Source organism: Anopheles marshallii, chromosome 2 (genome assembly GCF_943734725.1).
Source record: "Anopheles marshallii chromosome 2, idAnoMarsDA_429_01, whole genome shotgun sequence".
NCBI lineage: Eukaryota > Metazoa > Arthropoda > Insecta > Diptera > Culicidae > Anopheles > Anopheles marshallii.
This window is the reverse complement of record NC_071326.1, coordinates 17,003,655-17,016,219: the sequence shown is the minus strand read 5'-3', so window position 1 is coordinate 17,016,219 and position 12,565 is coordinate 17,003,655. Positions and strand designations below refer to the sequence as shown.

The window sequence follows — 12,565 nt, the reverse complement described above, 5'->3', positions numbered from 1 at the left end:
TTTTCATACATTTTGTTTTAGCGATGTTTAACTTTCCGTTAAGTAAAAACATATCCCTTCCGCTTCCTTAAGGCGCAAAAATAATTTACTTAAAAGCTCCGGGAAATTCAGGATTTGAACATCCTTAATTCCGCATACTAAGCTCGCTTGTTGCTGTTGTGCCTACGCACCTCCGACGCACTCGGCTCGCTCAGAAGCGCATAGTAGATGCGTGAGTAATCACGCCTCTTAGTATCTACGCTTGCTTTCTACCACTCACGCATCCTTTCATACGGTTACTTTTGCGATCGCGCATCGACACCCACGCTTGTCACTCACGTAGTTAAGCCACGCCCCGTATGAGTGGTGCACTTAAACTTAGCCTGAGCGACATCCTTACCCTCGTAATACAACTACTAGTAATTGGATTACAAAACAATTAATCGCGATTGGCTAACTAACTGTCTTATTCTTGGTTTCGTTTCATTTTTGCGACATCGTTTCTTCCACCTATCTCATTTCGTCTTTTGCCATTTACATTTAGTATGTGTTCCTTCTGTCTAACATTCACTAATGCTACTTTCACCACCGGTCTTTTTAATACGCCGTTTACGGTTCGCACTTCTACTGATCGCACTTGATCGTCTGCCGCACGATATACTTTTGTGATTCGCCCCTTTAACCATTTTCCAGGAGTTGCATTGTCATCGGTCAGGACCACTAAGTCGTCTTCTTTCAGCGGCTCGACCTTGTTTGTCCATTTATCACGTTTCAGCAGAGTGGGCAGGTATTCTCGCTTCCATTTATCCCAAAACACCTTCGAGTGATGTTGGACCTGCTTGTACTGCTTGACATCGATGCTAGAAGTCATCAGTGATAAGGGGGGCACGGCACTACCGCTTCGACCTATCAAAAAATGAAAAGGAGTAAGGATTTCCTCCTCGTCGTTAGTCACCGGGATGTGTGTCAATGGCCGAGAGTTCAAGATGAACTCGATCTCAATTAACGTGGCCACTAGCGTTTCCGGCGACGGTTTCCTCAGCCTCCATTCGTCCATCATTTGCCGCAACCCTTTCTTTATCGTTTGGATTTGTCGCTCCCAAATACCGCCAAAGTGTGGTGCTGAAGGCGGATTGAAGTGCCATTCAATGTTGTATTGGATCGCTGCTTCCTTTCCCATCCGATCGTTGATGTCGGCGACCAGGTTGCTTAGTTCCCTATCAGCTCCAATAAAGTTAGTGCCATTGTCACTGTACAGATGGCCGATTTTTCCTCTCCGATGTTGAAAATTCTTCAAACAGACTAAGAAGCTGTCAGTGTCCAGTTTCTTAGCCAACTCTAGATGCACAGCCCTTGTGGACATGCAGATGAAAATCACACCCCAACGTTTCTCCGTCGATCTTCTTATGGCTACTTCAAATGGTCCGAAGTAGTCAACGCCGGTGTGCAGGAATGGTGATGTATAGGGATTGGCTCTAAATTCCGGTAAGGGAGCCATCAGGGGTGGTGCTGGCTTGCAGGCATGTAAGATGCACCATTGGCAGCATCTTTTGACGTTGTTCAGGACCGCACGCACGTTGATGATCCAAAATTCTTGTCGCAGATTGCCAATAACAACATTATCGGCTTGGTGTAAGGATTGTTCATGGTAGTCTCGTACTAGTAGCTTCGTGATTCGGTGTTTTTGCGGTATGATAATCGGGCATCGAGTGCCTGGTGGTATTACCTCTAAATTCTCTAATCTGCTTCTTGACCGCATGATACCCCGGTCATCCAGGAATGGCACCAACTTGTTCAGTATACTTTGTTTGCTCACTGGGGTTTCCTTTTCTAGAGCCGAATACTCCGCTGGAAAGCACTCGCGCTGCGCTCTGATGTACATCATTGCCTTAACAGCCGCTACGTCCGACGTTCTTGTAGTCGGTGAAAACCTTGTCTTGTCCTTTAGATAATGGACAAACTTTCGAAGAATTACTCCATGCCGCACTAACTTCCTCCAGTCTGAGTAGTAGTCCTCGTTCAGCAGCTTACGTTCTTCAAAATGATGCATAACGCGTTCCTCTTCTGCTGTAGGCTTTATGCGAGCCTGTGGCCACATGGTTTCCTGTTGCAGTAAAAACGATGGGCCATGCTTCCATACATCATCAGTCGCCGTTATCTTCGTCGCTCGGTCGGCGGGATTTTCTTTAGTGGGCACCCACCGCCACTGATCCATGGCAGAAGTCTCGAGTATTTCGCTGACTCGATGGGCGACAAACTGATGGTATTTTCTTTTGCGGTTCACGATCCACCCTAGTACCGTTTGTGAATCACTCCAGTAAGTCGTCTTTTCAATCGTTACTCGTAGCTCCTGTTTCACCAAATGCGTGAGTCGCACTCCCAGCACGGCTGCCTGCAACTCGAGTCTCGGGATAGATAAGTTTTTTAAAGGAGCCACTCGCGCTTTTGCAGCAAGTAAATGCGTCGTGTACTTTTGTCCGTTGAAACTTCTAAGGTACACGCACGCCGCGAATGCTTCTTCCGATGCGTCTACGAACGTGTGCAGTTCGATTGATTGTGTTTTCGCCGGTATGACGCATCGTGAGACTTCGAATCGATTTGCCTCTTTCACTAGAATCAACCATTCACGCCATTTAACTCCAAGATCTTCAGGTATACGTTCATCCCAATCGGTCATTGCTCTGTGTAGCGATCGTAGCAATATTCTTCCTTGAATGGTTATGTAACTGAGCAGACCTAAGGGATCGTAGATGCTCATAACGAAACTTAGTACCTCTCTTTTCGTCGGGTTCTGTTTGGACAAGAGATCGGTGCGGACGTTATCATATTTGATGTTGTACCCTAAACAGTCGGATACGATGTTCCAATGCACTCCCAGTATCTTATCATACGTTCCGTGTTTCTCTTCGAAAAAGACAACTGATTCACCACTTTGTCGTCTTTCAGAGGGGATCGCACTTAGCAAGCATTCCGAATTGCTGATAAAATTGCGTATGAAGAAGCTAGCCTGATCGTGGACGGTGATGACTTGCTTGGTAGTCTCTTTAGCTTCTATCTCGGTGGAAAAACTGTCAATGTAATCGTCTACGTAATGTTGGTTTAGTATGGCTTTGTAAGCCTTCGGGTGGGATTGCTTGCAGCGCCGCGCATTTTCATTCTTCACTGCTTGGGCGCATGCCGGTGAGCATGTGGCGCCGAAGGTCATCACTTGCATCGTGTAGATTTCTGGCGGTTTTTCTTCATTGCATCCGCGCCATAGGACACACTGCGCCTGTTGATCTTCGGGACGCACTTTCACTTGGTGGAACATTTCTTTGATGTCCCCAGCCACAGCTATCTTCCCCTCGCGAAATCTAATCAATATTCCGAATAGTGATGTTAAAGCATCTGGCCCCGGTAGGAGTTGCGAGTTCAGTGACACTCCTTCGATCTTTGATGCCGCATCGAAAACGATTCTGGGTTTAGGTTCTGGTTTGTTTCGATTAATCACTATGAAATGCGGGATGTAGAACAAACGTTGGTTTGGCTTCAGTAACTCTGAAGGAGTTAGTTTTCGTAGGTATCCCTTTTCTTCATATTCTTTAAAAGTTCTAATTGCCCATTCTTTTAATTCCGGTTGTTTCTTTAATTGTTTTTCTAGACTTTTCAGCCTTCCGAGGGCGTTTCCGTAGCTGTCTGGGAAATGAATATTATCTGACTTCCAGAGAAGACCGATTTCATATCTTCCGTCTTCATATTTCATGGTTTCCCGCATAATATTCAAAGCCTTTTCATCTTCATCACTACATACTGGTTTAGCCGTTAACTTTACGCCAAAATCTTCCGTCGAAAAGTATTGTTGAAGCATTTCGTCCATACACTCATCTTCTCTCATTATAAACAGCCTTTCTGGGTCGTCGCTTTTAACCTCTTCATTCCCAAATATCATCCAGCCGAGTTTAGTTTCGATCGCTATTGGCTGGTTACATAGGCCTTCCTTCTTATTTAAGGGCACGATTAAGTGGCTGTGTTTTAAACCGATTAATATTGTTGGTCGAACGTTAGCGTAGCTATTTACTGGCACATTTTTAAGATGAGGGTATTCGTTTTTCATCGTTTCTACGTTGATGGTTTGCACGGGAAGATTTAGGTTTTGCACCGTTCTCACTTCATCGATGAGATGTTCTATTTTGTTTGCCCCCATAATGCTTAGCTTCACTCTGCGGCTTGTCATGTCGCAGGCTTGGATGTCCCCAGTCCACTTCATTCTGAGGGGATCAGACGCTCCGTCTAGTTCTAATAATCCGGCTACGCCTTCTTCTAGAAGTGTTAGAGATGAACCAGGATCTAAAAAGGCGTATGTTTTGACGGATGAAGACCCATTACGCAGGGTGACTGGAGTAATTTGGTAGTATATCTTTCTCTTGTCGGTGGTCGTATCATGATGTTGTACGTGGTGCTTCACTGGGTGCGATTCTGTTTCCGTATTATGCATCAACGGATGATGGTTTCTCGTGCAGCCATTGACGCCACAACCCTTCCACAACTTACAATCCTTAATCTGGTGATTCGAGAAACGTAGACACCCATGACACAGTTTAGCTGCTTTCACCGTAGCCCACTTATCGGCGATAGTCTTGCCTTTAAAGGCCTCACATTGTATCACTGAGTGATTGTTTCCGCATTCTGGACACGTAAAGCCTTTCTTTTCGTTTGTTGGCTGTAGGGAGCGTTGATCTTGCTGTTTAAAATCGTCTTCGTGTAACAGAAGATGATCTCGTCCTGACCCTTTCACTACTCGTCGGATCTTACGAGCTAGCAACTTCAACCAATCGTTTAACTCGTTTAGTGTTGTATGTTCTCCCGTTCGCAGCTCGGATGTATAATCGATCCATTCCAACTGATAGGATATGGGCATTCTTGCCATGACGTCATCGATCAACCTCGGATCATTTAAGTAGTTCGTACAATTCAACGCCGTGACGTTCATCACTAAGTTGTCGATCGCATCAGCCAGCTCAGGAATCTTATAGGGGTTCTCTATTCGTACCTTGAGAACTTCTTTCACCATTTCCCGGTACACTACTTCGGGTCTTCCGAAGGATTCTTCAAGCCTGTCAATAATGGCCGGTACGTTGAGCGGATCGAGCATTAGGGGTCTTACGCTCTTTTCTGCTTCCCCACGTAAGGCACGTTGTATTCGGTGAAGATTTTCGAGCTGGGTAAACTTGCCTTGTTTCGTTGTTTCCAACAACGTTTTCTTAAACCTTGGCCAGTCCTTTGGCTTGCCGTCAAATGTCGGAAGAATAATAAGGCTCTCTCGCCTGAGCATCGTTTCAATGTTCTTATCGTTGGGCCTTGATCCACCAAAGTCTCTCAAAACCTTAGTAATCTCCTTTACCAACGACGCTTCATCGCCGCTGAACGTCCCATGTTCTTTCCCCTTTGACGTTGACGACTGCTGCGAACTAACACTGGGGCGTAAAGAACATTTCACACATAGAAACGGCTGGTCGGCCGTTGGAGGTTCGGTGAGTTTTGCACATTTCAAATGGAACCAACGGTCACAGTCATCGCACTGCACCATATGGCCATCAGATTCGTCAGGCTTAGTGCATAGCCTACACGATCCGTTTTCGTTATCCACAAAAAACTTCTTTTTGGTCGCCATCTTCTCTCGATCTCGACCAATCAGGTGTCAACCTTCTCGCTCTTGCGTCCGAGCTTCTACGCTGGGTCTGCCGAATTCAACGATGCCACACGCTGGTCTGGTCGCACCGTCCGTGCTCAACCAGCTCCGAAGTCGATGCCGTACACCGTCCGTGCACACAACCTGGTCACTTCTTGTTTCGCGGTACGTATCCGCGCGCCTAGCGTACACTAAGCGTCGTGGAACCTAACGATTGCTAGGTTCCTCTCTGGAGCCACCACTGTTGTCCGGGCTCCGCCGAGCACCAACCAGCCGCGAAGGTAGCTGGTCTCCCGGTGCCGCCAGATTCCGAGCAACAAGAATGCTCGCCGATTGTCGCCGCTCTACGGTGTCTTCACCGACAGGATTCGCGCTTCGCAGCGACTGCCTTCCAGCTAGTTGCCCCAAGCTTGCGGGGGCCTATGCGGACGGAAGGGGAACCCTGCCAAATGTTGAACACAGCAGTTCGAAACGCTCGGAACGAGCCCCTTGGTTGCGAAGGAGAGGAGAGTGACCACCGCCTGAACGCCTACTAGTGTCCAACCAAAATTACCTCGGGTAGGGTTCCGATTGGATTAGAAGGCTTGCGAGGAATGCGAACGATTTCGGTAAAAATAATTCTCTGCACTCAATTTCTCCTTGCTACTGATTTATGATTTATTTTCCACCCATAGTCGTCATTTTCATACATTTTGTTTTAGCGATGTTTAACTTTCCGTTAAGTAAAAACATATCCCTTCCGCTTCCTTAAGGCGCAAAAATAATTTACTTAAAAGCTCCGGGAAATTCAGGATTTGAACATCCTTAATTCCGCATACTAAGCTCGCTTGTTGCTGTTGTGCCTACGCACCTCCGACGCACTCGGCTCGCTCAGAAGCGCATAGTAGATGCGTGAGTAATCACGCCTCTTAGTATCTACGCTTGCTTTCTACCACTCACGCATCCTTTCATACGGTTACTTTTGCGATCGCGCATCGACACCCACGCTTGTCACTCACGTAGTTAAGCCACGCCCCGTATGAGTGGTGCACTTAAACTTAGCCTGAGCGACAACGATGACGATCGTTTTCGCGTACGTGCAGCTGAGCTCGGTTGCGAGTAGTAAACACCATCGAGCCATCGTTTCGCCGATTGCACGGCGAATGGCGTGATGGTGAACTTGCAACCAACTGACGACTGCATTTCTTTTCGGTGCCCCACCGAAACCTTCTCGCTGCACCGTGCATATCGCTGTATCTTTTCATCGTTATACATGTACACGTGTGGCGTGTTGCCCACCACTCGCAGGTCTAACTACACGAGCCGGGGTGGAGCGGACGACCCCCAACAAGGGGTTTTAGATTAGGAAATCCAGGAAAGCTCAGGAAACCCCCAATGCACCTGGCCTGACCGAGTAAGGGGTTCCATTATCGTTGCAGTTTTGCATCCGAAACCAATTTTTTGCACCTTTCTTGCACGAACGGCACGGGTAGGTGGGTGACACGCGCGGGTGACGAAGTCATGGGCACACACATGAAATATGTAATGAAAAGCACCATTTTTTTCAGGTTTGGTTTACTGCATACTACCGTACATTTCACCCACGGTAAATGGAGGGAAAAAGTGCATATGCTATCCATAAAATAAAAGTTGCAGGTTTTTGGTTGGGGTTTGCAGGTTGGAGAATGCCAGTTGCTGTGTAGCTCAGCGTACGGTGGAAGACACGGTGTATACGTGGATGGTCAAAAATATCACAACAACCACGTTGAACAATACTGTATTAGCTTTTTTTGTATATTTAAGTCCGATGGAAAACCACACCAATATAGTTTTTTTAATATACTTTTGTTTTACTAAAACTAAGTCTTGATCAAGTGTCGGCAGATAAATTAGCTGAGGGTACAATTATCATGACAAGGACCGGAGTTCAAATGAAGATCTTGAGAGGCAAAATATTTAAAAATGCGTAAGAAACTAAACTAACAATTTATTATATTGTTTAAGAAATATCAAAGTTAATTAACACATTTAAAATACTATCGGCAGGCTGTAAATTCCGTAGAAATAAGAGTATCCGTAGCATAAAACTTCACCATTACTCCCTCAACTACAAATTTATAATATTTCAATATTCCACATCGTAAGACGCTCAAAAATATGTCCATTTGAAGAACCCGTCTGCTACGGCGGTGGTCCCCAACCAAGCTAATCACTAATGCAGTGCTCGCACCGAATGGCATGCGTTTATCCTTTGTGCCGACTGCTGACGGTGTAAGAAACGACCTACCGGAGTGCCATCCACCGGCAGCAGCATTATGTATTCTGCTGCAATTCCGTCCCAGTTCATTGGACGCGCATGATAGGTAGTCATTATTTTGACACTAATATTATGATGCACTATCAATGCGTGATGGACGGGAGCTGCATGTGATATTGGATGTGTTTATTAGCGTTGCATTGGTTGCTTCCCAGTGAACTTTTGTTAAAAATTACATAAACAATGGTAAACAATGAACATTAATGAGAGAAGCATGTAAAAAACTATCCCATTTTGCTTCGTAAGCTAGTTTAGATTAATCACAGTCTCGCCTAAATTGTGGAACCATCGTAATGTCGAAGGGCAATGCAAACGTAATAACCTTTACGAAATACCCCTATCTATCACCGCACATGAATATTCCAAAATTTGAACCCCGATAAGAACGATGCCGCTTATCAGATCTATTACACGGTTGACACCCGAGTTTCCTTTTGCTGCGAATGAAGCATACAATTGAGCATAACGCTATCCGATCCGAACGGGCTGTACGCCAAATGACTTCTCCCCGTTGGTAAAGCCGATTCGGTAGATCGAATCATTCCGGCACAGTGGAGTTGGTGGGCCGTGGATGGGTAAGGAAGCCACTTCGCAATGTGCGAAACCCGATGGGCGGGCGGAAACGATTCCCAGGTCTGTGCCGCAGTGGAAAGAAATAATAATTAATAATTTAAATATGTACACACGGCAAATAATTCATGGGGCCATTTTGTTTACGTGTGCTAGAAATCTAGAAACAAATAAATCTCACTAAAATATGCATATTGAGATTTATTATGCGAGATTTCTGCCTCGTGGTGCTTTTGGGCACGGCGAGGAGTTTTGTGTGCGTGCATGTGTTGGTTGGGTTTTGTTTGTTTGTGTCCCATAAAACCACAGGACTCTGGATAGATATTTCCATTTTCCTTCTGACCGAGTGTGCCGCACGGCGTGGCAAAATGTTACGACGAAGGCTAACAATATCGACTTCACCGATGCTTAGTTCCCAAACAAGTGCATTCGTACCCGCCGTGTTCACCTCGGCCCCGGGGAGTTGCATAAGAATTTCGGGGACTAGCTGCATAGCTCCGAATAGCCAGTTTCAGCTGGACATTCGTAATGCTTGCACTCAACCATGGCCTCTGGGCGTATCTTTTGATTTTAAATTAATTGTTTAATAAATATTCAACACCGTCCGGACGAGTGGACACACATACCATAACCACCAATGCAACGAACGGGCACGGCATCGGGAACAGCAATTTTCGTACGTACTTTGCAAATTTATATGCAAATCAACTCATTCCTACTAGCACGTCGGTACGATCGCTCTCTGTATGTAGATATTAAGGAGTATTAGGGATGTATCACGATCTTGTGGAATTCGCCCAACTATTGTGCGACTAGAAGTGGGAAGAAGTTGTACTTTTCCTAAAGGATTGCCCCGATACGGCATCCCGATGCAATTGGAGCTGAAGACGGATTCTAAAAATGCTCTAGGTGTGATATGCTTCAAAGATAGTAGCGTCGTCCATGGTTCTTATCCGTTCAAGCAGATTTCGGGAAGTTGTATGCCTGTTTCGGCGAAAGGGTCTAAAAATTTGGGGAAACAATTTCGGTTTGTAGACCATTTAAGCCCCGATGAAAATGCCCGATAGTGGCCACTGTTGGGAGTTTTATTCTTGATTGAATTAAATGAATAAACGAAACAAAACATTTCATACCATGCCATACCTAAATATTTCGTTGGACGATTTTAAACGACCAATGTGACTCTAAGTAGTCAGAACGGGCAGAAAAGAATCTTGCAATTTGAAGATCCACTGATGTACTATGGTTTAAGTCACTAAGAAAAAAAATACTTAGCTTGCATACAAAGTTGAGGAAGTTTGATAAAACGAAATCAAATCTAAAAAAAGGAGAATTTCAAGCATAGAATTCAAGTGCCAACAATTCGTAGTTTGATAGCCCCGGACTTACACTATCCTTAAAATTTCTGGAATGTAGCAAGCATTTCATAAGGCTATTACGCTTATACAACAAACCAAGTAAGAACAAAAAAAAAACAGATACTTATCGTGAAATTTTCGTGCTGCCATTAATTTTCATCTAAAACACTCCATAACCGATCACGCGATCCATCCACTTCGGTTGAAGAGCGATCTAAATGGATGGTTTTCAAACGGAAAACTCCACCAAAATCCGCAATACCCTTGTGCTTGGGCGCGTAAAGAAAGGCGCAAAGGCACCCACAGCGTCTTTTCTTCATATTGGCCTTCGCATTGCTATCATGCAAATTAATGTCGTAAAACGAATGCGTTGCTTCATAACGGCGCACGGTAGCAGAAACAAAAGTTCGTCTAAATAATAGCAAAAGATGGTTTGAACAAGATGGCAGCCACCGAGACACGGCATTTTCGGGCAGTCCTTGGAAAACGCGACCGAAAGTGAAGAAAGGGCTAGCGGGTAGAGAAAGCATGAAAGCTCCAGCGGTGAAAGAGGTCACCCATGGCATGGCACATAATGCGTCCCCGTAAAATCGGAACAATAAAAGTGAGCATTAAAAATTTTATTACAATTTTTAATACCGGGCGCGATTGATGATAAACGGATTCCTTCGGTGTTTGGCCAGCGGGGATACAAAACATTCGGGCGACAATAGAACCGCTGGCAGCTGGTGGTGCTTGTTAGTTCAGCAGCGTGAGCATCAGTGGATGAAGATTTAATAGTTTTGCGTTGGCGAAGTTGCCCCACCCAGATGTTTCCGGTTTGGTGAATTTTTGGGCAATGGCTTCAGGAATGAAGTTGATCCGATCTGCTATGTTTGTGAGGATGTTGGGTGAAAATAGGTATGTTTGAACTATCGCATGTAGACCTCTTGCGAGGAAGTTGATTTATGATCAGTATAAGAAATTGGCTTGCAAGAACTAAAGGAAAGATATGCTTTTGCTGCCTGGTTTTCTTTCGTTTAATTAAATCAGTCTAATTGAGGTTCTATTTTTTGGTTTGTTTTTCAACTTTAAACTCTAACTCGAACTGTTGGTGTTCAAACTCATCATTCAATCACATTGTGACCATTTTTTCCCCGATCCTTTTGAAGGTTCGCACGCTTTTCCTGGCAGTTAAATGTTATGTTCAGTAGCAACGTTCAACTCTATTCAACCCTTACTTGTGAATTACATCTCCTTAGCCATCACTTCATCAAAAAAAAAACCAAACCAGTTACCAAATGCAGTTTTATTCACTTTTTAACAATTCAAGCTGGTCACAATTCAAAGTATCGAATTTCACTTCATCTCAGCTATAAAAAAAATAAAACACATAAAGAAGTCCCGGATGCTGCGTCCGAGTCGAGTGCCACAAATTAGACGCAAGTGCGTATGGTTCTATCCAACTAGAACAGTCTTCATCTTGCACACGTCGGAAGGACTTGATCGAATATCGTACAGCTCGTTCGCTTTTTATCATTTCCGCCCATAGAGGGTGAATGTTTGCTGTCACCCTTGGCGTCCATTATCCGGCAGCAAAAACCCATGAGCAGCACCACGTCGCGCCATTTAACTTCATGCAACACGAACAACAACGGACGAAGAATAAATCGCTCTAATTTTATTTCCTGTCGCCGGATCATCTCCACCGGCGATTCCGACTGGTGTAAAGCCGCGCGCGGCATTGTCACGTGTGCCAAACACATTTTTGAACCACGGCACGTGGCGACCGCAAACTGCTGCGGGAGTGTGTGTGTGCATGTTGGGTGTTGGCTGTGATAGGATACGTCGAACAACGGCGACCACGGTGGCGGAAAGTTAGTTTATCAGGAACTAAGCATGTTTGACTTATTTGCGTTGCACCAGTGTGATTCGATGGATGGTGACACGTTATTTCGGCTTTGTGTATCAATTGATGAAGATTATGCGAATATCTTATCCCATACATTGATATACAGTACTAAAAAGATTGTAGGCGCAAAAATTGATTCAGGTTGCTACAATTTCTATACTTTGTTATCTTTATCATTTAAAAAACGGGTCACTTTTATTAAATAAATCAATAAAAAATAATTGTTCTTCCTCTCCTTCTTCTTCTTTTTCTTCTTTTGCGAAACTTCTTCTTTGATGAAAGAACACAATTTACATATTATAGCAGTTTGTTCATTATTGTAAATATTCTTACCTAAGTTATAAGATATTTTAAAAGCTATATAAAGTTTTTTATGAGATATGCTAACGGACATGGATTATTTAACTATTTGTCACTTGAAATAAGTAGGCGGAATTAAACTGAAATGAATAGAAATTGTGGGAGGTTTATTGGTATCGGCGTCGGTCTTCACACGACAAGACCGGGACAAAATCCCTACCGGAGGAATCCTCCGTACGCAGGGCTGACTACCCAGTTACGGGTAAATACAGTCAAATAATCAGAAATAAATAAAGTCAGAATCAGAAATGAAAGAAAGAAATGAAAAGTGACTGATTTTAATGATGACATTGAAAACGCTAAACAAGCTCAAGCAAAACGCAAAAACTTCTTAATTGTTTAAACGTTAACGAATTAATTATAATAAATTTAACTCATTTCCTAAATAAATATATAGTTTATCCTCAACCTCAACAACAAAATAATACATATGTCTACTAATC

The 12,565-nt window shown here is 44.2% G+C and overlaps 1 protein-coding gene across 1 annotated transcript; it reads right to left on the bottom strand.

Annotated features, from left to right (window-relative positions):
- Nucleotides 1-445: 445 nt before the first annotated feature.
- Nucleotides 446-5,110, bottom strand: LOC128716206 (uncharacterized). Its single transcript, XM_053811129.1, has 2 exons — nt 4,510-5,110; nt 446-3,468 (listed from the first exon to the last, which is right to left on the bottom strand). The coding sequence occupies exons 1-2, from the start codon at nt 5,108-5,110 to the stop codon at nt 446-448; spliced, it is 3,624 nt and encodes a 1,207-aa protein (XP_053667104.1).
- Nucleotides 5,111-12,565: the final 7,455 nt, after the last annotated feature.

Excerpts from the sequence above, each read along its gene's own strand:
- LOC128716206 (XM_053811129.1), bottom strand. The coding sequence starts at position 5,110 with ATGCTCGATCCGCTCAACGTACCGGCCATTATTGACAGGCTTGAAGAA. Across the intron at positions 3,469-4,509 it reads GAATCACCAGATTAAGGATT|TGATTAATCGAAACAAACCA; the intron begins GTAAGTTGTGGA and ends CGCATTTCATAG.